Genomic DNA, 25,804 nt, shown 5'->3' with positions numbered 1-25,804 from the left:
TATCCCATTTTTAGTCAATTGTACAAGAATAAGGTTAAATTAGTTAAAGTAACTTAAAAGTAAAAGTTAATGTATGTCATGGCAGTTCAGTTAAGTTCAATGTGTGAAGAGTCGTGGACTCTGCAAGATCTAGGTGAAGTAAGTGTCACTAGTTGTACAAGCTTGGGCTCCACGTTTCAGAGCCTGAGCAATAGTTAGTCACTAAGGTGTATCTGCCAGGCAGAAACCTATGTCTAAAACAAATTTGGAGAGGTAGACACACTACAAGTTAGAGGCAAGCAGGCAAATAGGGGAATGGGTAACCACCACACAGTCCAAGGCAAAATGGCAGATGGTACAGGAATCCCCAGAGGTTGTGTCTACCAACTGACTTGGGAAAATAGCCAGAGGTTGTGGTCCACATTAGTACAAATAACATAGATAGAGTTATAGAGTCACAGAGCATGGAAACAGGCTCTTCGGCCCAAATCATGGTTGCCAACCAGGTTTCCTAAACTAAACTAGTTCTATTTGCCTGTGTTTGGCCCATATCCCTGAAAACCTTGCATATCCATGTACCTGTCCAAATGTCTTTTAAATGTTGTAACTGTACTTGCCTTTACCACCTGCTCTGGCAGCTCATTCAATATATTTTCCATATATTTTCTGTGTGAAAAAGTTGCCCCTCAGGTCCTTTCAAAATCTTTCTCTACTCACCTTAATCCTAGTTTTGGACTCCCCTACCCTGGGGAAAAGACCTTGTCTATTAACCTTATCTATGCCCCTCATGATTTTATAAACCTATTTAAGGTTACCCCTCAGCCTCTTACGCTCCAGGGAAAAAAAGTCCCAGCCTATTCAGCCTCTCCTTATAACTCAAACCTTTCAGTCTCAGTATCATTCTTGTAAATCTTTTCCAGTTTAGTAACATCCTTCCTATAGCAGAGCACCCAGAACTATACTACAAATGTGGCCCTATCAATATCTTGTACAGCCATAATATAACATCCTAACTTCTGTACTTAATGTTCTGACTGATGAAGGCAAATGTAGCAAATGTCTTTTTCACTACTTCTGTCTACCTGTGATGCCACTTTCTAGGAACAATGTACCTGCAGCCCTAGGTCTCTTTGTTCAACAATACGCCCCAGGGTCCCACCATTAACTGTCTAATTCCTGCCCTGTTTGTCTTACTAAAATGCAACACCTCGCATTTATCTGAATTAAACTCTATTTGCCATTCTTCAGCCCATGGCCTATTTGATCAAGATCCCGTTGTAGTCTTAGATAATCTTCTTCGCTGTCCATTATACCACCAATTTTGGTGTCATCCACAAACTTACTAACCATGCCTCCTATAGTATCATGCAAATCATTTATATAAATGGTGAACAACAATGGACCCAGCATCAATCCTTGCAGCACACTGCTGGTTACAGGCATCCAGTCTGAAAAGCAATCCTCTACTACCACTTTCTGTCTCCTACTGTCAAGCAATTTTGTATCCAATTGAATGGCTTCCCCTGGATACCATGTGATCTAACCTTACGAACCAATCTACCATACAGTTCCATGTTGAAGACCTTGCTAAAGATAGGAAGAGGAAACTGGTCCTGCAATCAAAATTTAGTGAGCTAGGAAGGAAATTAGCAAGAAGGACCTCTAAAGTAGTAATCTCCGTTTACTCCAAGTGCCACGCACAAACAAAAAGACAAATGGACGTGTGCCTGGAATATGGCACAGGAGGGAGAGCTTTAGATGCCCGGGACAGTAGCACGGGAACCAAGAGAGAATATTAGGAAGCAATACTAAAGTGAGACAAATGCTGGGAAAGGCAGACGGCATTAAAATAGAGAACAAGTTAGTAGGTGGAAGTGCAACAAAGGAAAAAAGCAATGAAGTTCCAATCAACATTACAATGCATATATGTGAATTCATGGAGTATAGTTAATAAAACTGAGGAGTTACAGGCACTGATCATCTCTTGAAGTTTTGATATTGTAGTGATATTATGATACAGTGGAGACATGGCTTAAGGAAGAGCAGACATATATCTAAAACCATCCTGGTTACAAGACGTTCAGAAAAGATAGAAAGGAACAAAAGGAGGAGGACTGGTATTTTTGGTAAAGGAAAGCATTGCAGAACTGGAGAAAGAGGATGTTTCAGAGTGTTCAAAGACGGAATCAACCCGGCTAAAGCTAAGGAATAAGAAGCGTGCAATTATATTGCTCAATATAGTTCGTGGAAAGGACAAAGAGAAAAATGAAATTCGTGGGTAAACATCACAGTGCAGTTATAATGGGATCTTAAGTTACCCATATATCGAGTGGGAGAGTAGAAGTGCCGGGGCGGTGAGGAATAAGTGTTTCGTAGATTGTGTTCAAGAGAATTTCTTACAGCAGTATGTGTCCAGTCCATCAAGAAAGGGGGTACTGCAAGACCTAGATCTTGAGAATAGTGTCAACTAAGTGACCACAACATGTAGCAGCATACGTAAGCCACTCAACCCATCAAGTCTGCTCCTTCATTCAATGAGATCATGGATGATGATAATACTGAACCCACCTTCCCACTTTTTCCCCATAACACCCAATTCTTTCACTGATTAAAACTCCATGTATTCACAGTCTTGAATACACTTACTGACCCAGTCACTACAGCACTGCAGTAATGAATTCCACAGATTAACCATCCTCAGAGAAGACATTCCTCCTCATCTCTGTCCTAATTGGATGACCTTTTACTCTGGGATTATGCCCCCTTGCCCTACTCTCTGCCACGAGGCAATACAATCTCTCTGCGTATAATTTCTCAATTCTCACAAGAATCTTGCATGTTTCAAGAATGTCACCTCTCATTCTTCTAAATTCCAATGAGTACAAGCCCAAAAGTACCCAACCTCTTTTCATAAGACACTGCTTCCATACACTGGATCAACGCATGAACCTTCTCTGGACTGTCTCCAATGCTAGTGTATCTTTCTTTAGATAAGGAGACGAAAACTCCAACTGTGGTCTAACTAGTTCCTTGTACAGTTTTCTCAAGGCCTCCCCATTTTTATACTTATTTCCTTTAAAATGAAGGTCAACATTCCATTTACCTTCCCTATTACCTACTGAATATGTATATTAGCCTTTTCCAACTTAGGAACATAGGAATTAGGAGTGAGAGGAGGTAATTCAGCCCTTCACGCCTGCTCTGCCATTTTGCATGATCATGGCTGATCTTATCCTGATCTCAATTCCACTTTCCTGCTTGCTCCCCCCAGCCCTTTATCCTGCTTTTTTAAAAATCAGAAATATATCTATTTCTTTCTTGAATCTGTTGATTGATTCTGCCACTACTGCACTCTGGGCAGTGAGTACCACAGATTCACAATCGTCTGAGAGAAGGCCTGGTCTCGTGGCAGCTCTCAGGCTGGTCTTTCAGTGGTAGGTCCGGCTTCTCATGGCAGTATCTTGGCTCGGCATGCGAGTGGATCCTGCCCAGGCATGTTCCCGATGCATCTGGGGAGATTGGAGAGGTGGCAGTTTCAGCTATGGTGGCGGCACCAAGAACAGACAGCTGAGGTCTCCCAGACAGCGAGATGCGTGGAGGACTCAAGGACTGTTGAACTTTTAACTTATTCCTTTATTTTCCCAGTTGAAACTACAAAAGACTTTAATGTTAACTATTACATTATTTATTTTTCTACTTACTCTATGAAGTAATGCTTAACTTTTTAACTCTTGTTTCTCTTAAGTTTTTTTGTACCTTGGTACCTTGGTACCTAAGATGGCGCCATGTGTAGCGACATTGTACACTTTTCGTTGTACTCCTATACTTCTGTACTTGAGTACACTTCACAATAAAAGCTAAATCTAATCCAATCTAAGTAGTTTCTGCTCATCTCAGTTCTGAACCTACCTCCTCTCACTCTCTATCTATGACCTTTAGTTCCAGACTGTTCCACAAGCAGGAACATCTGTTAAACGTCCACAATATCAAACCCCTTTAGCATTTTAGCATACCTCAATCAGGCCCCCGCATTCTTCTGAACTCCAGCGATTATTGACTTGTTTAGAGGATTTGCTGACTGACAGAAAGCAGAGGATTAGGAAAAATGGGTCCTTATCTGGATGGTGATCTATAACTAGTGGGGTGTCGCAGGGTTCAGTTCTTGGACCTCAATTATGTACAATTCATATAAATGCTCTTCAAACGGGGACAGAGTGTAACTTGGCAAAACTCGTGAATGGACAAACAGTGGCTGAACAATGGGCTATCTTCAAAAACGACAGGGTTTGGGCACAATAAAGGTACATACCCACACGAGGAAAAGATTGGACTAACAAATTCAGAGCTTCCTGGAAGACAAATATAGAAGAAATTCAGCTAAAGAAGGAAATGTGTGCTTATATAACCAAGCTGAATATAGAAGGTTCAGAAAAAAGCTGAAAAGGTAAATAAGCAATGAGGAATTATGAAACAGGGTTTAGCAGCTAACATAAAATAAAATCTCAATGTCTTCTACAAGTACATCAATAGTAAAAGTGTGGCAAAATAAAAAGTAGGTCCAATCGGAAACCAAAAGGGAGACTTACATTTAAAAGGTAAGACACATGGCTAAGATGTTAAATTCATACTTCGCACCTGTCTTTACCTGCAAGGCAGATGCCTCCTCTGCCACGGTGAGAGTGGAAGAAAGTCAAGTTACTAGAAGGATTTAAGATTGATAAGAGGTATTGGATATGCTGTTGGTACTTAGCTGATAAGGCGCTAGGAGTGGATACAATACATCTAAGGATATTGAAGGAAATTACTGTGGAAATTGCAGAGACATTGGCAATTATCTTTCAATTTTCCTGGATGTAAGGTTGATTGAAGAATTGCAAACATACTCCTTTGTTCAAAAAATGTTGTAAATATCACCCCAGTAATTACAGTTCAGTCAGTTTAACTTCTGTGAAAACTTATAGGAGTTATTCAGGATAGAATTAATTGTAATTTAGAAAAATTTGGAGTCAGCAATGATTTGTTACAGGAAAATCGTGTGGAACTATCTCGCTGGAGTTTATTGAAAAGGTATTAGAGAAGGTTGAGATGGGAAAGGCTGTTGTTGCAGCGGACAGGATACATGGCAGATGAACGTCAATGCATAGGGCATTAGGTGGAAAGAATATAGGTAGATAGTACAAACTAAAGGTCGTTATTTGAAAGGATGCGCAGGAATAGGGAAACTGTGCTTAAGTAATGAAAACATGCAGGATAGGTAGAGGGAGCTGTTAATAGAGCATGCAGTACTCTAGACTACAGTATTCATAAATAGGGGCACAGAATACAAGAGTGGGGAGGTTATGATGAACACATATCACTGATCAGATAGCACTGGCACTGAATATAGGAAAGATATGAATGCACAACAGAAAGTGCAGAAGATATTTACGAGAACGGTTCAAGGAATAAGACATTTCAGAAGAGAGGAAAGATTGGAAAAGTTGGGACTGTACTCGGTCAGAAGGCAAAGAGGAAATTTGTTAGAAGTTTACAAAATCCTCAAGATTTTATTTATTATTGTTACATGTACCAAGGTACAGTGAAAAGTTTTGTTTTGCATGCAGTACAGGCAGATCGCACGAAGAAAAGTATATAGGGTAAAAGAACAGAACGAAGAATACAATGTTACAGCTGCAGCAAAGGTGCACAGAGAGTGAGATCAACACTAAATTTAAAATTTGAGAGGTCCATTCAGAGGTCTAATAACAGCAGGGAAGAAACTGTTCCTGAAACTGTTCAGACGTGCATACAAACATTTATATCTTCTGCCCAACGGAAGAGGGTGGAAGAGAGTACAACCCGGGTGGGAGGGGTCTTTGATTATGTTGGCTGCTTTCCCTAGGCAGCAGGAAGTATAGATGGAGTCAATGGATGGAAGGCTGGTTTGCATGATGAACAGGTCTAAGTTCACAATATTCTATAATTTCTTGCAGTCTTGGGAACAGCAGTTCCCAAACCACACTGTGATGCATCCAGATAGAATGCTTTCTGTGGTGCATGTATAAAAATTGGTAAAAGTCCCTTTGGTCATACCAAATTTCCTTAGCTGCCTGAGGAAGTAGAGAGTTGCTGTGTTTTCTTTACCACTGTGTCAACGTGGGTGGACCAGGACAGATTGTTGTTGATCATCACTCCCAGGAACTTGATGCTCTCGACCATCTCTACCTCAGCACATTGATGCAGAAGGGGGCATGCCCTGCATCCCACTTCCTGAAGTCAATAACCAGCTCTTTCAGTTTGCTGACACTGATGAAGAGATTGTTGCCTTTACACTATGCTGCTAAGCACACAACTTCTTTCCTGTATTTTGTCTCCTACAACAGTGGTGAATCGTCAGCAAACTTGTAACTGCAGCTGGGGTGGAATTTGGCCACACAGTCAACAGTGTATGAGGAGTATAGTAGGGGGCGAAGTACACAGCCTTGCGGGGCACCAGTGTTGAGGATTATGCTGTAGGAGGTGTTGTCGTCTGTTCTTACTGTTTTCGATCTATGGGTCAGAAAGTCAAGGATCCAGTTATAGAGTGGGGAGCCGAGACCTAGATCTCGGAGTTTAGAGATGAGTTTGTTTGGAATTATGGTGTTGAAGGTGGAACTGTAGTCAACAAGCAGGAGCCTGATGCAGGTAATCTCGTTATCCAGATATTCCAGCATCGACTGTAAGTCCAGCAAGGTGGTGTGTATTGTGGACCTGTTGCTCCAGTACACGAATTGCAAAGCATCAAGGCAATTTGGTAGGCTGGAATTGATCTGAGTCATGACTAATCTCTTAAAGCACGTCATAATTATGGAGGTCAGAGCCACTGGGCGGTAGTCATTGAGGCACGCTGCATGATTTTTCTTTGGCACCAGAATGGTGATGGCCTTCTTGAAGCAGGTGGGGACTTTAGATCATAGTAAGATCAGTTATGGACAGAGTGGATAGTGAGAAACTGTTTTCACATGTAAACAGATCGAGAACCAAAGCACACAGTTTTAAGTTGTCTTACAAAAAAAGCAAATGCCAGGAGAGAAAGAAAACTCTCACACAGCAAGAAATTATAGTATGGAATGCCCTGTCTGGAAGAGCGGTGGAAGTACATTCAACTGATGCATTCAAGAGGACATTTGATGATTATTAAAAGAAAACAATGTGCAGGGTTCTGGGCAAACTGAAGCACTTTCAATTGATGCATTCAAGAGGACACTTGATTATTATTTAAATGTAAACAATGTGCAGGGGTCTGAGCAAAAGGCACGAGACTGGCAGCAAGTCAAAATGTTCAGAGGTCTAGTAAAGATAAAATGGGGCAAATAGCCCCTTTCTCCATCATTAAAAATCTGTGATTCATTATTCCATAAGTAGTCAGTCAGTCTTACTTCTGTGGTGGGCAAATTATTGGAGAGGATTCTGAGAGACAGTATTTATGATTATTTGGAAAAGCATAGTTTGATTAGAGATAGTCAGCATTGCTTTGTGAGGGGCAAGTCATGCCTCACAAGCCTTAGTGAATTCTTTGAGGATGTGACAAAACACACTGATGAAGGTCGAGCAGTGGATATGGTGTATATGGATCTTAGCAAGGCGTTTGAAAAGGTTCCCCATGGCAGACTCATTCAAAAAGTAAGGAGGCATGGGATTCAGGGAAATTTGGCTGTCTGGATACAAAATTGGCTGTCCAAAAGAAGACAAACAGTGGTAGTAGATGTAAATTATTCAGCCTGGAGCTTAGTGGCCAGCGGTGTTCCGCAGGGATTTGTTCTGGACCTCTGCTCTTTGTAATCTTTATAAATGACTTGGATGAGGACGTGGAAGGGTGGGTTAGTAAATATGCTGATGACACGAAAGTTGGTAGAGTTGTGGATAGTGTGGAGGGCTGTTGTAGGTTGCAACGGGATATTGACATGATGCAGAGTTGGGCAAACAAATGGCAGATGGAATTCAACCCGGAAAAGTGTGAAGTGATTCATTTTGGAAGATCAAATTTGAATGCAGAATACAGGGTTAATGGCAGGATTCTCAGCAGTGTGGAGGAACAGAGGGATCTTGGGGTCCACGTCAATAAAGCCCTTGAAGTTGCCACCTAAATTGATAGGGTTATTAAGAAGGCGTTTGGTGTGCTGTCTTTCATTGGCAAGGAGAATGAGTTTAAGAGCCAGGAGGTTATGCTGCAGCTCTATAAAACCTTGGTTAGGCCACACTTGGAATTTTGTGTTCAGTTCTGGTCGCCTCATTATAGGAAGGATGTGGAAGCTTTAGAGAGGATGCAGAGGATATTTACCAGGATGCTGCCTGGACTGGAGGGCAGGTCTTATGAGGAAACGTTGAAGGAGCTACGGGTTTTCTTATTGGAGTGAAGAGGGATGAAAGGTGACTTGATAGAGGTGTACCAGATGATAAGAGGCACAGATAAAGTGGATAGCCAGAGACTTTTTCCCTGGGCGGAAATGGCTATCACGAGGGGGCATAATTTTAAGTCGATTGGAGAAGGTATAGGGGAGATGTCAGAGGTAGGTTCTTTACACAGAACGTGGTGGGTGCATGGAATGCACTGCCAGCGTAGTAGCAGAGTCAGATACACTAGGGACATTTAAGCGACTCTTGGATAAGCACATGGATGATAGTAAAATGAAGGGTATGCAGGTTAGTTTGATCTTAGAGTAGGATAACAGGTTGGAACAACATCGTGGGCCGAAAGGCCTGTACTGTGCTGTACTGCTCTATGTTCTAGTATCGAAAGTGCAAATGTCTTTTATAATTTCCAAAATGGTCAATTTGTTTCTTTTTATTACTAATATGAACAAAAAGGGGGACGTTTGCTAGATTATTCAACAAAATCAAAAATAATTTGTTTACTTGAAACAAACCTATTCTTTACACAAGTGGCAAAACTGGTTATCAACTAAGCTATTATGCAGAATTAAACTATGTCCTCATTAATCCTAAAACACATGCATGCAGGCATTCATCAGAGACTGGATAACAAACACACAGCTCCGCAGAGATATTATGAATGAATACAATTAGAAAATACCCTTGTGGATCTACAGTCCAAGCTGAAAAGGCAGAATGAGTTGACTTCCTTTGCTTTCCTGTAAGAGATCATGTTGCTGTCACCTAAGGAGCAATAGAAGACCCTCTGTTTGGACAGAGTGAGAGTGAGAGACGGTGCAAGAGAAAGTGAGAGACATTTTCACTCCTGTCAGCTTTTCTCCAACAGCTAACAACTCCCATGTCTGTGATAAAGCAGAAACCAAACAACCAGAGAATGTTGCTAGGTGATGACAGCACAGATCCGAGGAATTCTTTCAAGTTTGTCTGTAAAGACATTAAGGTCATAAAAGCAACATTTCTTTTTAAAAACTCTCATTGTCTCCTTTTCCATAATTATTTGCTTTTCCAGTCAACAGCAAGTAGCCCATTTTTCTCCATGACTCGTAACTTTCTTCCAAGTAATCACATGATAAATCCCTCTTCAAACCAGTGATGTCCAAACTGTTCCATTTTCCAATTCTAATGATCATAAATATCTGTTTCTAACACTGTGTACACAGTTAACTTTGATATCATCAGACAAATGTAAAAATTGCATGAATTAATACTTTATGGTCAGCAAGCATATCCATTTGGAATATCATTCTTGCCTATATAAGTGATGGTTTGGCATTGTAGGGTGCTTTATTTTCATTCATTTGCAAGGTCAAGTAGTAGCAGAAGACAGGAAATATGAATCTAAAGAGGTAAAACTTCACTGGTCAGTTTTTCAAACATGAGTAAAACTAGAAACATACATCAGAACTCATTAGAAGACTCTGTTCCCTTTAGTCAGGTACAATACTGTGAAGGGCTACCTGACAATTTTAAATCCCATTTGGTCTTATTTCACACGATTGCCACCAGGCTGGCATGTGAAAACTATATAGCTCAAAAGTAGTATCCCAAAAACTAGATGGGCTTCAAACATTTTTTGAGGGAACTACAATTTTACAAACTTCATTAACTACAACTAAGAAGCTAAACAGACTCAGACATTTACAGCACAAGGAGGGCCATTCTATTCATTGTGACTGCAGTCAAGAGAGATGTCAATACACTAATCCCATTGTCCAGCTCTTAATCTTTAGCGCTGAAGGATATGGCTAAGTGAATATGTAAATGCTACTTAAAGATTACGAAAAGTTTCTGATTCAACCACCCTTTCAAGCAGTGACTTCAAGACTGTCAAAGCCCTGTTTGAAAATACATCCTTCTCCATTCTCCTCTTGGCTTTCCATCTTCTACGTTAAATATACGCCCCCTGGTTATTGGCTGCTCTACTAATGGAAGAAATGCCTACCCGTCCACTCTATTTATGCCACTCATAATCTTGTACACCTCTATAAGATGCCCTTTCAACATTCATGGCTCCAAGGAAAATAACCCCAGCTATCTGATCTTTTCTCATAACTCAGACCCTCTAGCCCAGGCAGCATCCTGGTACATCTAATTGGCACCCTCTCGAGTGCAATCACATTTTTCAAATAATGTGTAGACCAGAACTGTACTCAGTACGCCAGCTGTGGCCTAACCAGTGTTTTCTACAGTTCCATCATAACCTTTCTGCACTTGTTTTCTATGTCTGGCTAATATCCTCTTGCAGTTTAGGACTATCCTCCTTACTATTTACTGCCCTATCATTTCCCATGTCATCGGCAAACTTCTTGATCACACGCCCCACATTTAAATCCAAATTATTAACGTACACTACAAATATCAAGGGCTCCAGCATCAAGGCTTGTAAAACACCTTTGGAAACTGACTTCCAGTCACACAAACTTCCCTTCATCATCATCCTCTACTTCCTGCCTTTCGGCCAATTTTGAATCCAATGTGGCATTTTGCAGATCTAGTTTACTTTGAGAATGTGTTGGAAAATTTGTATGGTAAATATCTTTATTTATAATCCTGCAGGGAACAGAAATTTTAAAAATCCATCAGAGCAGAGAGGAACCGAATTTGAAATATCAGCTATTAAAAAATTGGAGTGCAGCCTTTTTTTTTGGTTGTATTCATTTCAACCACAACAATAATTTATTAATCACACAAAAGCTAACAATTGTAAGTTTTACCTGAGGCAATCCCCACTGCCACTGACCTGCGAGACAATGAGCTGGTGCCTGCAAGTAAAAACAATAAGTAATGATATACATGTTTTTTCTTGCAATAACAGAGTAACAAAATGTAAAACTTTCTCTAAGAAAATAAAGGAGTTCTGCAGCAGCCTTCTCAGATATCTTTTTCATTTCAATAATGGACATTGGATATGATTTGTTGCCCATTCCTTAATGCACTTGAACTGAATGACTTGATAGGCCTTTCCAGCGTCAGTGTCAATCACATAGCTATGGGTCTGAATTCCTTCCGTGAAGAACATTAGTAGATCCGACAGAATTTTACGACAGTGGTAAGTGGTTACTGTTACACCAGTTTTCAAACCCAATTTATTAATTGAATCCAAATTTCAACATGTGCCATGGTGGGATTCAAATTGATGCCCCCAGAATATTAGTCTGGGACACTGGATTACGATGGCTGGACTTTGTCTAAAACCGTTTAACTTTACTATTACATAATAAAAGGAACATAATCCAATGACACCTTGAATTTCGTGGGTATTATTATCACCAGCAAGGCATAATTCTATGAATCCTCTCTCCCACTAGTCATGACAGATCTGATGACGTAGTTTTCTAGAGTTCCTCTTCAAGTGACCAATAACATCATGCATCTGGCACTTCTGGAAAAACAACCATTTCTAAAAGGTACTATTTTCTTTTCTGTCAGTAGAAAAACTGAGCTCTTCTTGAGAACAAATTGCTTCAAGAATTCAATCTATTCTTCTTTATGTCTCTCAGTCTTCTCCTTGTGTTTTTACTTGGGTATTTGCCCACCCCCTCCTCTGCAGTTTTTCTTTGACTCTTTTTCCTTTGATCATACGGCTACTTTCTTATTTACCTTCGTGTTGGTACTGATTCCAGGTCAAGTATCACCTGGTCACATGAACCAATATTTCTTATTATTCACGAAAATTTCAATTGATTCCTTCACAATTGATACAAATTTGATTTCTTTCCAAACAAACATGCTTGAAAACAAATACATACTTCACAGACCTTTTTCAAGAAATTACATGTTTACTTTACTCCACCTTACAAGGACAGCATTATACATTACTGTACTGCTTCCAGGTCAAAGGTTATCAAAAAGAGATTTCTGCCCACATGCTTATCTAAGCATTCTGGCAACTTGAAAAATGAAATGATCATGCGAGAATATATGTGCTTTGATGCCAATGTTGCTAATTGCGAACGCCACATTCTAGCCAGCTATACTAACATTGCACAGGTGAACACAATATTAAACAAATTGCAGCATTTCTTCCAACACTGCTATTTAAATGTATGATAAACTGCTTACAGGTTAGTTGCTGAATTATTTATTCTGTCTGCTGGTGCAACTGTGCATATTTCTGGAGCTTTCATTAGCTTATAGAAGGTTTTGAACACTCCATAAAATATGTCTGACAAAATATCACCATCTGAAATGTACAATTTGTTTCTTCCACTTTTGTCTGAGTTTTTTTTTAAATTTCAGATTTCCAGTGTTAATATTACTTTTTGTTTACTAACATTAATGCCCGCACCTGTCAAGATGATTGTAACTGTTAATATTTGTCAATCAGCCTCTTTCCAAATGGCTGCTTTGGGTACAAGTACGTTTGCAGTGTAAATCGTTTAAATATCAAGTCACTGAAGCTTTCAAAGCACAGCAGAGCACTTCTATCTTACTCCTAATACCAGAGACAGCTCACAGTTTTATATGGGCTGTGGGCTTTCCAGTCTTCCAAGGTGCTACTGATTGTATCTATAATGCCTTTTATGCAACTCCTTTAAATTCTTCCCCTTTTATGAATGAAGAAGATTCCACTTCCTCACCGTGCAGCTGTGTCCACCCACAGCAGCACATTAAGCTACCTGATACTCATTATCCTGGAAGCAATCACAATTACATCAATCTATGGCATTCTTTTACATCATCTTTATTTAAAACATCAGGTCAAGTCCAAGTCCGGTCCCTGGATGACCCAGGTTACTCAATCACAACTCATAACTCCAATACAGAACAAAAACACATTAGTGGAACAGACCTAAGAATCAAGAGGAAGGAAGCAGACGATGATTAAATGCAACATTTATAGAAACAGAAACTACAACACCAATGATCCCTTTAGGTTCCACCTTGTCAAATTATTCATGTGCGCTACCTCTAATCAAAAGACTTTTCAAATGCTGACAATCCCATGCTCCTTACCTTTCCACTAATGCTAAGTGACACATTGCCTTCTTTCCGATAACATGAAAATGCACATTCTAACACAATTCAGAAATTATTTACACAATGCATGTAAGACTAAAGTGATCACCTGTAAAGTGCCCAACTTCCACGTGCTTTTGGCTATTTTAGTGCACCTCTGAGTTTCTTCCTCAGCAGCTTTAGAATAAGTGGAGAAACAGCAGTGATCTCCAATTGAGGAAACTGAGATAGCCTTGGCAAATGACTTTGCTTTAGCCTCGGCCAAGATGGATACTCTAAAGTCATGCTTTCTGGTCTAAAACTACTCAGTTTTGGTTGAGCTGGTCAGAGAATTTTCACTATTATTGAGCACGAGTAGTAATGTTACCACTTGGAAAAGACTGCAGTATTGTGTCAATGACACTGTCTAGTATAGTATCCCAACAATCCTATGTCTTTAAAAGAAGTTTCAGGGAGTCTATTTCAAAGGCAGTAGCCAAAGACATATTCTGATATTTCACTGCAGCATTTAGGCCATTGATGGAAGCTGCTTATACTGTGTCATAGCTTTGGTATTGCCTTATCAGATGCTTCATCATGGTGGGTTTCAGAGGTAAGCAATGCATGTAACCACTTTTAGAATGTTGGCAAGGATAATCTCCAAGCTCTATCCAAAGCACTTTGCCAAATTATTGCTGGACTCCTTCATTCTCCTTAGAATGCACCACAAAGCCTGTACACAAAATATTTGTTTACACCTATCGCTTGTTGTCTGTGGCCTAACCTAAGTTTTAATCTTACTCCATTGCAACAGAAATGATATGTGAACTCAACTCCCAGTGAGCTGGCAGCAATGTTGTATTTTCTCTCCACCCTGCCTCATGTATGGTTTGCCCAGCACCTTAACATTTGCAGATACTCCCTCTCGGCTGGCCTTTAAAATACATGTAGTGACTGTCTTTGAACTGGTGTTTGCAGAGTAAGATTTAAGTGATAACAGTTCATTTTCAGCATTTTCTTCCTGATTGGATAAGATCCAATATTTGGATGTCTAAAATCAGGAAGGAACAAGACTTGGGTTCTGGTGAGGGGAGAAGACCACCCACAGCTCAGAGGTCCAAAGACACTGTGAGAGGAATGGACATGCAGATACAAACAGCATCAATCCCTTGAGTCCCACCAATGGTCACTGCCTCTTTTCATGATCCAGCATGATCTCCTACATGGGGTTAAAATTTTAGGTGTTCTCATCCTCCTCCAGATCTATCCTACTGCCTTCAGTTATGCAGTGCCTTCTCCTGCAGTAAAGAGTATAAAATTATGTGTTAGTGATTGTTCTGTAATATGTATCATGTGGTTATCAAACCTGAATAGCAGCCAGTGTGACAGAGAATGACTTCTCTGCTGTTTTGAAATAGTGCAAAATGTGAGAGTGAATATGATAAATTCAGTGGTTCAGGAGTTTGTGCCAGACAATGATAGATGGGTGATTGGGATATGGTGAATTAAGCAATGGTTGAGGTTTGTGGAGCATTTGGTAGTGTCATTTGAAGAGCAAATTTAAGACTGTGCAAATTTGTCTGGCCTTCATGGCTCAGTAGGTCATTAAACTTCCTTCTGCCCTGCATCCAAGTCCATGGAACTACACTCCTGGCACTGATCTTTGCCTTTATTCTTTTCCTACTTGCCATCTCAGCATGTATCATCCATCTCAGTGGATGAAGTTCAATCCTTCCTTCCATATAAGTTACAGTGCAATGTAAGAAAACTTGGTGCATATTCTATTGCATAGCCAGCCACTGCTCCAAATACCAAAATATTGGTTCACTTTATAAAGAACTTCCATTAACTGTTACAGCAGTAGTGCATCTCCCTTTTAAAAATGCAGATTATTTAAGTAGCCCTCATCACTTGCAATATTAAGCCTTCTGAAGTGTGCAGCCAATGAATAGCATGGGAATGTTAGCTGCATGCAGAGGGTGAGAGTGGCTGAGGACAAAAAATTTCCAATTTTTTTTCTGACAAACAACTGTCTAATTATAGCAGCCTTTAGACTTCAAGGGTAGAAACATTAGTATCCCTTTTGCTTACTTCCTAATACCATCACACCTATGGACTAATGAATTTTGTACTAAATCACCAAAGTAGCCTCAGCATTTCAGCATTCAATGCATATAACGCATATAAATCCAGGATGAAATTCACATGAAGAAGAACATGACCTTGCTGGAATATGTACAATGGAGTGAAACAAAGGACAATGGCAGTGCTTCACAAATCAATTTTCAATGTGACCCCATTTTAACTCACCACCATCTTCTCAAGGGCAATTAGGGATGAATAAAAGGGGTGTCTTCATTTGTAATGTTCACATCCCCTGAACAAATACCTTTCTAAAAACAAATCTTGAAAATTGTGATGCCAGTAATATGAAACAGCCATAAAGAAACATAGTAACATTTGGTATGTTAAAGCTTACACTCGATAGATCATACAGGCAGCCCCCAGTCTGCGAGTGTTCCATTCCCAAGCCCATGCGGATGTTGTTTTGTATGCAATACAGGACAATATAAAGTAAATTCATAAATACAGGAAACGTTTGTATGTTGGATACTTAAAATTGCACCCCAGTATGCGTTTGCATTCTAAATATGAGTGTTCATAAATCGATGTTTGTAAATTGAGGACCCAATTTAATACATATTATTTAAACATAATATTTAATGGTAATACACAACATCCTGTTTTGATGAGCTTGTAGATTTTTTTTATGTTATCTACTCATGTAGATTTCAGCCCAGTCACTCATACAAGAAGCCCCATTCATAATAAACTATCTACTGTATAGGGTTAAAACAAAAGTGATAGTTTATTCAAGCACTCAACGTGAGAACCATTCACAACACACACACAAACAACAAAGAAGAAGAACAAAAAAGGAAATGTTACAAATAAAAATTATTTTAAAAAAGATACTGGCACTGATTCACATGAATTAGAATCTAAGCAAGTCCCAATGCCCAGTGAATTTTTACAATTGTCTGGTCTGGCAGAATTCCTTTTCTCAGCAGCTTGAAAGCAGATGGATTGCAGTTGAAGATGCAGCAACATAACTCTTTGTAGGCAGGGAACTTAGTTCATTCCTCTCGTGAAATATAGGATTCTTTCCAGAAATGAGGCTTCAAACGATGTCCAGAATAGAGGCAGGCTTTGTTGCTGACTGCATCAAGTTTAAAAAAAAATGCTACATAATTAAAGCTGTTCAAAAACCAGCAGCTTCGGTCATGCGACTTAGACTCCCAACTTATTAATGAGAAAACTCTGAAAGATCTGGTCAAAAATCATTGTGCATTATCAGAAACAAATGTGGAGGCCATTAATGCCATCTCATGCATAATGGTGCTTCATTATTTTCTTTTGTTCTGAACTGGCTTAGCATAAGCATCTTGTCTGCAGTTCCTTTTTGGTGGCTTGACTGGAATGTTTATATAGTAAGAGGATGGTATATGGTTTTGACCCCGGTTACAGCCGAACAAAACTTTCCAGAATTTTTGGTTAACTAGCATAATACAATTAGCGGCAGCAGCCATGATATCAGGCCAGAAAAACATTCATTTAAAAAAGATAAAATAATCAAATGTAGTCAAGAAAAACAAAATTTACGATCTTTCTTCACAAGCTTCTAGGTCTGGCTTTGCACTCAGATCCTCTTCACCTACTCCACATGCACTGTTGTCCCAACCTACCTCTCACTCATTCATTCAGCAGCCCCTCTTCCCAAACTCCCATCCTTGCTCAACCCCTCCCTTCTCACCCACTCTCAGCCAATCAACCTTTTCCTCCCTCTCAGATCAAAAGAGAGAAAAAATAAACACAGAACTGCAGATGCTAGAAATCTAAAACGAATGCAGAAGGTGCTGGAAATACACAGCAAGTCTGGTAACATCTGTAAAAAGGAAAGAGCTAATGTTCTGAGTCCTCGTCAAACTAATAAAATGTTGCTTCTGTCAATTGATGGAAAAGCCTGTGTCAAGGATATATCATACATCATAAGCACAAATGTAGAATAACCAACCAAAATGTTCTCTTCAAACCTTTTCTTTTGCTACTTCAAAGTCTGCAAAACACTGTACTTTTCTTTTTGCACCATGCAGAAGAAACTTGGATGTACCTCAACACATGTACAATTAAAATCACAAGGAAAGTGTGTGCTCTTAGTACCCTTGCTGATTTTTTGTTATTCTTGTTTATAAATTTTGGTTTGGAGCTGTCACCTGTGAGCTGAAGATGACCTCTGGACTGTGGGCAGCACCTTATATTAACAAGCTGTTGTTTGTTTGAGGCCAAGCTTGGAAGTTCATTGCAGGCTGGTTTTTGATCAATGTGTTCCATAGCCTCCAAAACCAGGGAAAGTAGCATGCCTAACCAAATAGCAGATATCTGGTGTTAACAAGACCAGTACCTTGGAACTGTTGCCAGTAAGTCAAGGGGAGAACATGATGGTCAAACAGAGGGAGGGGCTGTAGAGTTTGAACTGTTTTTGTTTAGACTGTGTTTCTCAGAGAAGGAGTTTGGCTGTTGATGTCGAAGTATGAAGATTTGAAAGCTCCCTGCCTAACCTCCTATTATCAGTCACTGAAAGTTCAGAGAGTAGAAACTAAGTTTACAAGTCTTGCTGAAACTTCCTTGGATTGAAATGAAAAGGTAGCCCTGATTGACGTTTTCAGAAAAATCAACCAAGAAACAATTATATATGGCTTTGGAACAATACAGCGTGAATGTTTCAATATCCTGGCCAGTTTTGTTATTTTCTTTCATTTATCCCTGAACTACGTTTGTTTGCCTGTCTGCCTTGTGTGTAAATGGGGCTGTAAACAAAAGGTCACCGGGTTTAAATTACTGACATCAATTACTGTATTGTTTAACTTAGCTCTGCTAAATCTATTGTACTACTCACAAATAGTTAAGTCTTTTATTTATGCTACAAACCTGCTGTCTGGAATTGATTATTCACAGTCTTGGTTTCGTTATTCAACAAGTCTGATTCGGAACCAGTGAGGTCAATTTTGAAGGTCTTTGAATGTTTTCATTTTACTGTGGTGCGAATACAGAGGCAGGGAGGCTGATTTGATTCAGCTGTCTGTTTCCATGTCGTAACAGTGTTACCTATAAATTATGTCTTCAGTTATAATCATTCCCTATATCAAAATGGATTAATATTTTAAAGCTACACAAAGGAGCCCACATATTTTTCTTTCTCTGTCTCCAAAGCATACTCAAGAGGATTCTATGAACTTCACTGGTGGGTAAGCATATTTTGATCTGACTCCAAGCCATAAAGATCCCAAATGATCTTATCACAAGATAGGCAGTGCCATAAAAGTGGGGGAAGAACTCACCATTGGTTGCCATTCAGTATCTTAAAGACAGAAATCTCATCCATAAGCAAATTAGAACACTTACAAACAAACCCATATTTTTTATGAAATAAAAAAATTTCAACATATCAAGAAAGTACATTTTTTGCACATTCACCAGTATTCTGTCACCTTAATATTCAAAAATGGAAAACAAAGTGCATTTTAGGAATTTAGGACCAACAGGATTTCTAACTCATTGAAAAGAGAAGTCCCTGAGATTGCCATACATCTAATGGGCATTCCTGGATCAAGAAGCCCCTTTGCCAGGAACATACTTTTATAAAATCTAATACCTCCCCGCAACATTATAACTTCATTTTCTGCTTCACAAGAAGTAGAATATCATCTGAATAACAAACATGTTCTTACCTGATAATGGTATGCTGGCTGCTGATAAATTGGCTGAGCTTGATGAGCTACCATTACCGGTGAGCTTGAAATAGAGCGTGGCTGATGGAAAACAGTAATAGTAAATAGTACTTTAAAAGACGACATACAAAGAATACAAAATACTTACAGACTTGATACCATCAGACTCCCAACAGAGGATGTCTTTCACTTCCCAGCAGGCAATGAATTGAGGATTAAAAACAGATTATTTGACTCATTCCATTCATCCCATAACTTGTCAAAAGATTTCTAATAGTCAGTTTCACAATTCCACTATTTCTCATATTGTATGTAATATTCCACTTTTCTAAAAGCTACATAATTCTCTTCCAAACAAATTTACAGTTTAATTGTAAACACTGTGTCATATTCCCTAACCTCCCATTTAAATGACTTCTTGATTATTTTAACTTTATGTTCTTTTGCAATTGTCTCACTGACTGGTGTTGTCAAATTATCAATATTCCAGGTTGATATTTTGTGACATTGTTTATAAGAACATGAAACATAGAAGCACAAGTGGAAATCTGAACCCTCACCGCTGGTTTGCCATTCTGGACTGATCTTCTGCCTCAGCTACAACTTTGCACACTTATCTCCATGTTGCTTGATTTCTTCATTATTCATAAACCTTTCCAACTATAAACTGAATTTACTCAAAGACTAAAAATCTTATGCTCTCTACATAGAGAATTCCAATAATTCACAAAACACTGAGTGAAGATTTTTCATTTAATCCTAAATAACACAATTCTTAATCTAATACTTGACCCCAAGTCAAGTGAAAATATTCTCTCAGCATGTAACCTTTCAAGCTCTTAAGAATATTATACTTCAACTAGATCAATTAATCTTTCTCACAAAATAATCTGACAATCCAGGAATGTTTGCTGCTCTTCCTCGAAGCAAAATATATCCCTCCTTAGCTAAAGTGACAGGTGACACAGTGGCTCAGTGGTTAGGACTGCTGCCACAGAGGCAGGAACCTGGGTTCAATTCCACCCTTGGGGAACTGCCTGTACGGAGCTTGCACATTCTCTCCGGGTGCTCTGGTTTCCTCCCAAAGTGCAAAGATGTGCGTGTTAGGTGGATTGGACATGCTAAATTGACCATAGTGCCCAGGGATGTGCAGGGTAGTAGGATTAACCATGGGAAATGCAGGGTTAGAAGGATAAGGGTAAAGGGGTGTATCCGGGTAGGGTACTCTTCAGATGGCTTCCACACTGTAGGGATTTATAAGACCTTGTCTGAAAGGCCCTACACAATTACAATAAAATTGGCTCATATTTAATCCCTTGGTAATATAGGCTGCTATCGTATTTGCTTTGCTATTTACTATAGTTGCATGTTAATAACAAGTAGATCATGCAGAGGACTCCTATTTCCCCCTAAATACCAACATTTCCCAATCTTTCCATTTTAAAAAAACATTGTTTCTACTTTTTCTACAAAAGTGCATTCTTTCTTCCAAAATAGATAATTTTACATTTCTCCATATTATATTCCACCTAAAATATTCTTATCCACTGACTTAACTTGTTTAAATCCTTTAGAAGCCTCTTTGCGCATTCTCGTTTACTTTCCTAGTAGCTTTGTTTTGTCACTACACCGGATATTGTACTTGATGATCATTAATATAGATTCTAAGTAGTTGTGATTCATTAGTTGATCCTTGTGGTTTGTGAAAATTTATAGCCGATCAACCCACAACTGACCCATTTATTCCTACTTTCTGTTTGCTGCATGATAACTAAACCTCAATCAATTCTAATCTACCTCTTGTGCGTCATCGATCAAAATTTCTGACAACCCAACACACTACATTCATCATTTCCTCACAATCTACACTACTAGTTAATCACTAAAGAAGTGTATAAGATATCAAATATGATTTCTGCATCACCTCTGTCCAAAAGTCTGTTGATTTAGGTATCCTATTACCATATTCTTAAAAATGGAATCTAGCACTTTCCCTACTACTTATGTCAAGTTGGCTGGCTTAGAGTTGCTTGTTTGTTCTTTCCCTTTTTTCTAGAATAGCAGGGTTAGGTGTGCTACCTTCCTATCACTGGGAGTCATTCTAGGATATTTTGAAAAATGAAAATGAATGAATTCATTAGATCAGTGTAGACAATCAAGTTCCATTAATTTGTCCAGTGCTATCTCTTTACCAACACTAATACCATTTAAGTTCTTCATTTTTACTAGTCCCTTTGTTCTCCAATACTCCCAGAGTGTTTTTATGTATTTCAACATCAAGACAGGTAAGGGCTCTTGGGTTGGGAAAAGAACTTGAAATTGGAAAAATGTACCAACCTCACTTCAAATTTCCAACTTGCTTTCACCTTCACCTGGTCTATCTCTGATTCCTCCCTTTCCTTGCTCACCATTTCCATTTCTATTTCTGAGGATAGATGGCCACCAATATCCATTACAACCCCACCGACACCCACAATTACCTGGATTATACATGCTTCACACCGTGCTTCCTGTGAATACACAATCTTATTCTCCCAGTTTCTCCATCTCAGTTGTATCTGTTCTAATGCTGCCATTTTCCGCAGGGTGCCTCAGAAATGTCCACCCTTTTCCTAAACCAAGGATTCCCCACTACGGTGATTGACAGGAACCTCAGCAGTGTCTGACCCGCACTTCTGTCCCCAACCCTTCTCTTAACCCACCCTACACGCCGATCCTGTCATGATATGGGTTGCTTTCAGCACAGCCAATCCATTCTCTTCTACTTCTGGCTCTCATGACCAGATATTCAGCTTCCCTTCTGTCCTGGCCCACTATCAATTATCCCCTCGTGTCCCTACCCATTACATATCTTTCTCTCTCTTTTGGGCTCTGTCTCCAACTATCCGTTTACCTACTCTCCCCCCAGTCTTCAGTATAAATATCACTTTCTCCAAGCTGCTATCAGTTCTGAAGAGTCACTGGACATGAAATATTAACCCTGCTTTCTCACCAAAGACGCTGCCATCCCTACAGAGTTTTGCCAGCAATCTGTTTTTGTTTCAGATCCCCAGCATCCACAATTCTTTGTTTTATTGACCTCTAATTCACTTTTATTCAAAATGAAAGAAGTGCCAATGAACAGAGATTCTTTCAAACATTATCAGGGAGGAGAAGAGCATTCAGATTAAATACTTTGTCTGATCATTCTTGCCATTAATTAGCTAACATTAACGATAAACCTGGACCCATCCAGAGTTGTGTATTACTGAAGAGAACGAATCATAGTAAGAAATATGTATAACTGCACAGTTTCAAAAATAATTGTAGCTAATTACCAGATTGAAAAAACAAAATATTCAAATTCATATTTACTCACAGGCCAAGGCTGTGGAACAGAAGTGATTTCTGGACTATGGAAGTAAGCCACTCCATTGTGGTATGTGTAAGGATATCCCGTTGAAGTGGTCAAATACATTGTCCCAGCTGCTGGCATTAAACTTGTTCCTATTTAGCAGACAGAAATGTGTCTCAGTCTAAAAACAAACACCAAGTTACTGCAAGAAATACATATAAGTCCTGTGGTAAAATAGCATCCAGAAAATGAAGCTTCTAAAAGACATAATTCAAACAAATTTTGAAAGAACTTTTGAGCAAATTCAAGTAAAAGTTATTCTAACTAATCAAAGCCATCTTGCTGAAGTGGTAGTATTATCAATATGATTCCATTAGGAATCTTGCTGGCAATCACAATTACATTTTCATCTGAATCAGCAATCACAACTGCATTTTCGTCTGGAAGAACCCAATGAAACGAAGTAGCAGAATGTTAAAAGAACATTGCAGATACTGGAAACCTGAAACAAGAATAGAGAAAAATAGAAATATATAGCAGGTTAATCAGCTTCAGGCTGGATTTTTCTCGCAGGTGTCAGGGCAGAAAGGAGGTCTGAAACCTGAAAATGCCAGCAGTGACACTGATTCAATAATCTTCTGGAAGGCAGACCCCCAAATTACTCGCAATGCTGTAAGTATTGCAGGATACAGCGGCAACCTCTCAAGAACTGAACAAATAACTGTAAACAGACTATGGCCACAGCTGCCATGCCATCACTGCAGAGAGGAAACTTCTTCGCAGGAAAGCCAGCTGTTACAGCTGTAATCCTTACAAAGCCATGGATTCATGCTGAACAAAACAGAAGTTGCTGGAAAAGCTCAGCAGGTCTGGCAAAAAAAATCACAGTTAACATTTTGGGTCTGGTGACCCTTCCCCAGAACTGTTCTGAGGAAGGGTTACCAGTCCCGAAACATTAACTCTGATTTTTTTCTTCACAGATGCTGCCAGATCTGCTGAGCTTTTCCAGCAACTTCTGTTTTTATTCCTGATTCACAGCATCTACAGTTCTTCTGGTTTTTATTATGGGTTCATACTGGATTGCCTTGTAGGAGGCGCTTCTATGGCCCACTAAATTTGGTCTTCGCCCCAAACCAATATTCTGTCTCCACCCACCTGGCTAATACCAGTTTTTTAGATATAGGCTGTAGCTAGATCTAGAAGGCCTGCTGGCCATCCGGAAAATCTAGACAGTTTGTGAAGAGTGTCCTCAGGTAGTGCTTCAATTGGTTTAATTGATTACCCATTCACTAGATCAGAAACGGGAACAGGGAAGCACAGTGGCACCCCAACCACTAGCAATAAATTGCTTCTTTTCCTGCTACCACATCAAGAATTAGCCAATATTTCAGGTACTGATCGCCTACTTCCTCACCTTTCAGGACTTAAGGATATGTTGTGCTGTGTCAGAATTTTCCATTCCAATGTCCAGCTTGTTTCAAGTTCACAACCTGCCCCAGGTTTTCCAAGTCTCCTATTTTATAGAAATCTCTTGCTTAAGAAATAAAACACTTGAAATTACATCTATGTTTTAATTAATCTGTCCATTATTTGCCTGAGACAATGCCACATTATTTTACTGATACTAGTCCTGCGCTTATATATTGAGCATTGTAATGGTGACCAACAGCATTTGCCTTTAATTGGTTAAAAAGTCAAGGAATTTGTAAAGTAAACCAAGATAGTAAATGAATTTTGATTCTCTGCAAATTCCCAGGACAAGTTTCAGTGGTCTGCTTTGTCTAATGGACTTGAGATGTTATTGCAAGTTAGTCACAGCTGTTTAGGGTTCATAATTAAAAATGTGAGGATCAAGGGCATGAGACATGGTTCTAACAAAATACAATGTTTCCTTGACAACAAGGTGCAGGGCTGGATGAACACAGCAGGCCAAGCGGCATCATAGGAGCAGAGAGGCTGACGTTTCGGGCCTCGACCCTTCATCAGAAAAGGGGGAGGGGAAGGGGGTTTTGAAATAAATAGGGAGAGAGTGGGAGGCGGATAGAAGAGGGATAGAGGAGAGGATAGGTGGAGAGGAAACAAACAGGTCGAAGAGGCGGGGATGGGGCCAGGAAAGGTGAGTGTAGGTAGGGAGTTAGGAAGGGGATAGGTCAGTCCAGGGAGGACGGACAGGTCAAGGGGGCGGGATGAGGTTGGTCGGTAGGAGATGGAGGTGCGGCTTGAGGTGGGAGGAGGGGATAGGTGGGAGGAAGAACAGGTTAGGGAGGCAGGGACGAGTTGGACTGGTTTTGGGATGCGGTGGGGGGAGGGGAGATTTTGAAACTTGTGAAATCCACATTGATACCATTGGGCTGCAGGGTTCCCAAGCGGAATATGAGTTGCTGTTCCTGCAACCTTCGGGTGGCATCGTTGTGGCACTGCAGGAGGCCCAGGATGGACATGTCGTCTGAGGAATGGGAGGGGGAGTTGAAATGGTTCGCGACCGGGAGGTGCAGTTGTTTGTTGCGAACCGAGCGTAAGTGTTCTGCAAAGCGGTCCCCGAGTCTCCGCTTGGTTTCCCCGATGTAGAGGAAGCCACACCGGGTACAGCGGATGCAGTATACCACATTGGCAGATGTGCAGGTGAACATCTGCTTGATGTGGAAAGTCTTCTTGGGGCCTGGGATGGGGGTGAGGGAGGAGGTATGGGGGCAGGTGTAGCACTTCCTGCGGTTGCAGGGAAAAGTGCCGGGTGTGGTGGAGCTGGAGGGGAGTGTGGAGCGGACAAGGGAGTCACGGAGAGAGTTGTCCCTCCGGAAAGCAGATAAAGGTGGGGAGGGAAAGATGTCTTTGGTGGTGGGGTCGGATTGCAGATGGCGGAAGTGTCGGAGGATGATGCGTTGGATCCGGAGGTTGGTGGGGTGGTACGTGAGGACGAGGGGGATTCTTTTTTGGTTTTTATTGCGTGGACGGGGTGTGAGGGATGAGGTGCGGGAGATGTGGGAGACACGGTTGAGGGCGTTCTCGACCACCGAGGAGGGGAAGTTACGGTCCTTGAAAAACGAGGACAACTGAGATGTACGGGAGTGGAATGCCTCATCCTGGGAGCAGATGCGGCGGAGGCGAAGGAATTGGGAATAGGGGATAGCATTTTTGCAGGAAGGTGGGTGGGAGGAGGAGTATTCTAGGTAGCTGTGGGAGTCGGTGGGCTTGAAATGAATATCGGTTTCGAGGTGGTTGCCCGATATGGAGACAGAGAGGTCCAGGAAGGGGAGAGAGGTGTTAGAGATGGTCCAGGTAAACTTAAGGTTGGGGTGGAAGGTGTTAGTGAAGTGTATGAACTGTTCGAGCTCCTCGTGGGAGCACGAGGCGG

General features: G+C 40.3%; 1 protein-coding gene across 1 annotated transcript in view; it reads right to left on the bottom strand.

The window, feature by feature from the left end:
- LOC109921024 (protein boule-like) overlaps positions 1-25,804 on the bottom strand; it is a 122,620-nt gene that overhangs the window by 36,776 nt on the left and 60,040 nt on the right. The window contains exons 6-8 of the mRNA XM_048599214.1: positions 22,477-22,604; positions 19,119-19,199; positions 11,106-11,153 (exon numbers count right to left, since the gene is read on the bottom strand). Coding sequence (XP_048455171.1) covers positions 11,106-11,153; positions 19,119-19,199; positions 22,477-22,604 — 257 coding nt within the window. The remainder of the gene's footprint in view (positions 1-11,105; positions 11,154-19,118; positions 19,200-22,476; positions 22,605-25,804) is intronic.

The sequence above is a fragment of the Rhincodon typus genome, chromosome 7 (assembly GCF_021869965.1).
Source record: "Rhincodon typus isolate 14 chromosome 7, sRhiTyp1.1, whole genome shotgun sequence".
Taxonomy (NCBI): domain Eukaryota; kingdom Metazoa; phylum Chordata; class Chondrichthyes; order Orectolobiformes; family Rhincodontidae; genus Rhincodon; species Rhincodon typus.
The sequence above is the reverse complement of the archived record's forward strand: the minus strand, read 5'-3'. Positions and strand labels throughout refer to the sequence as shown.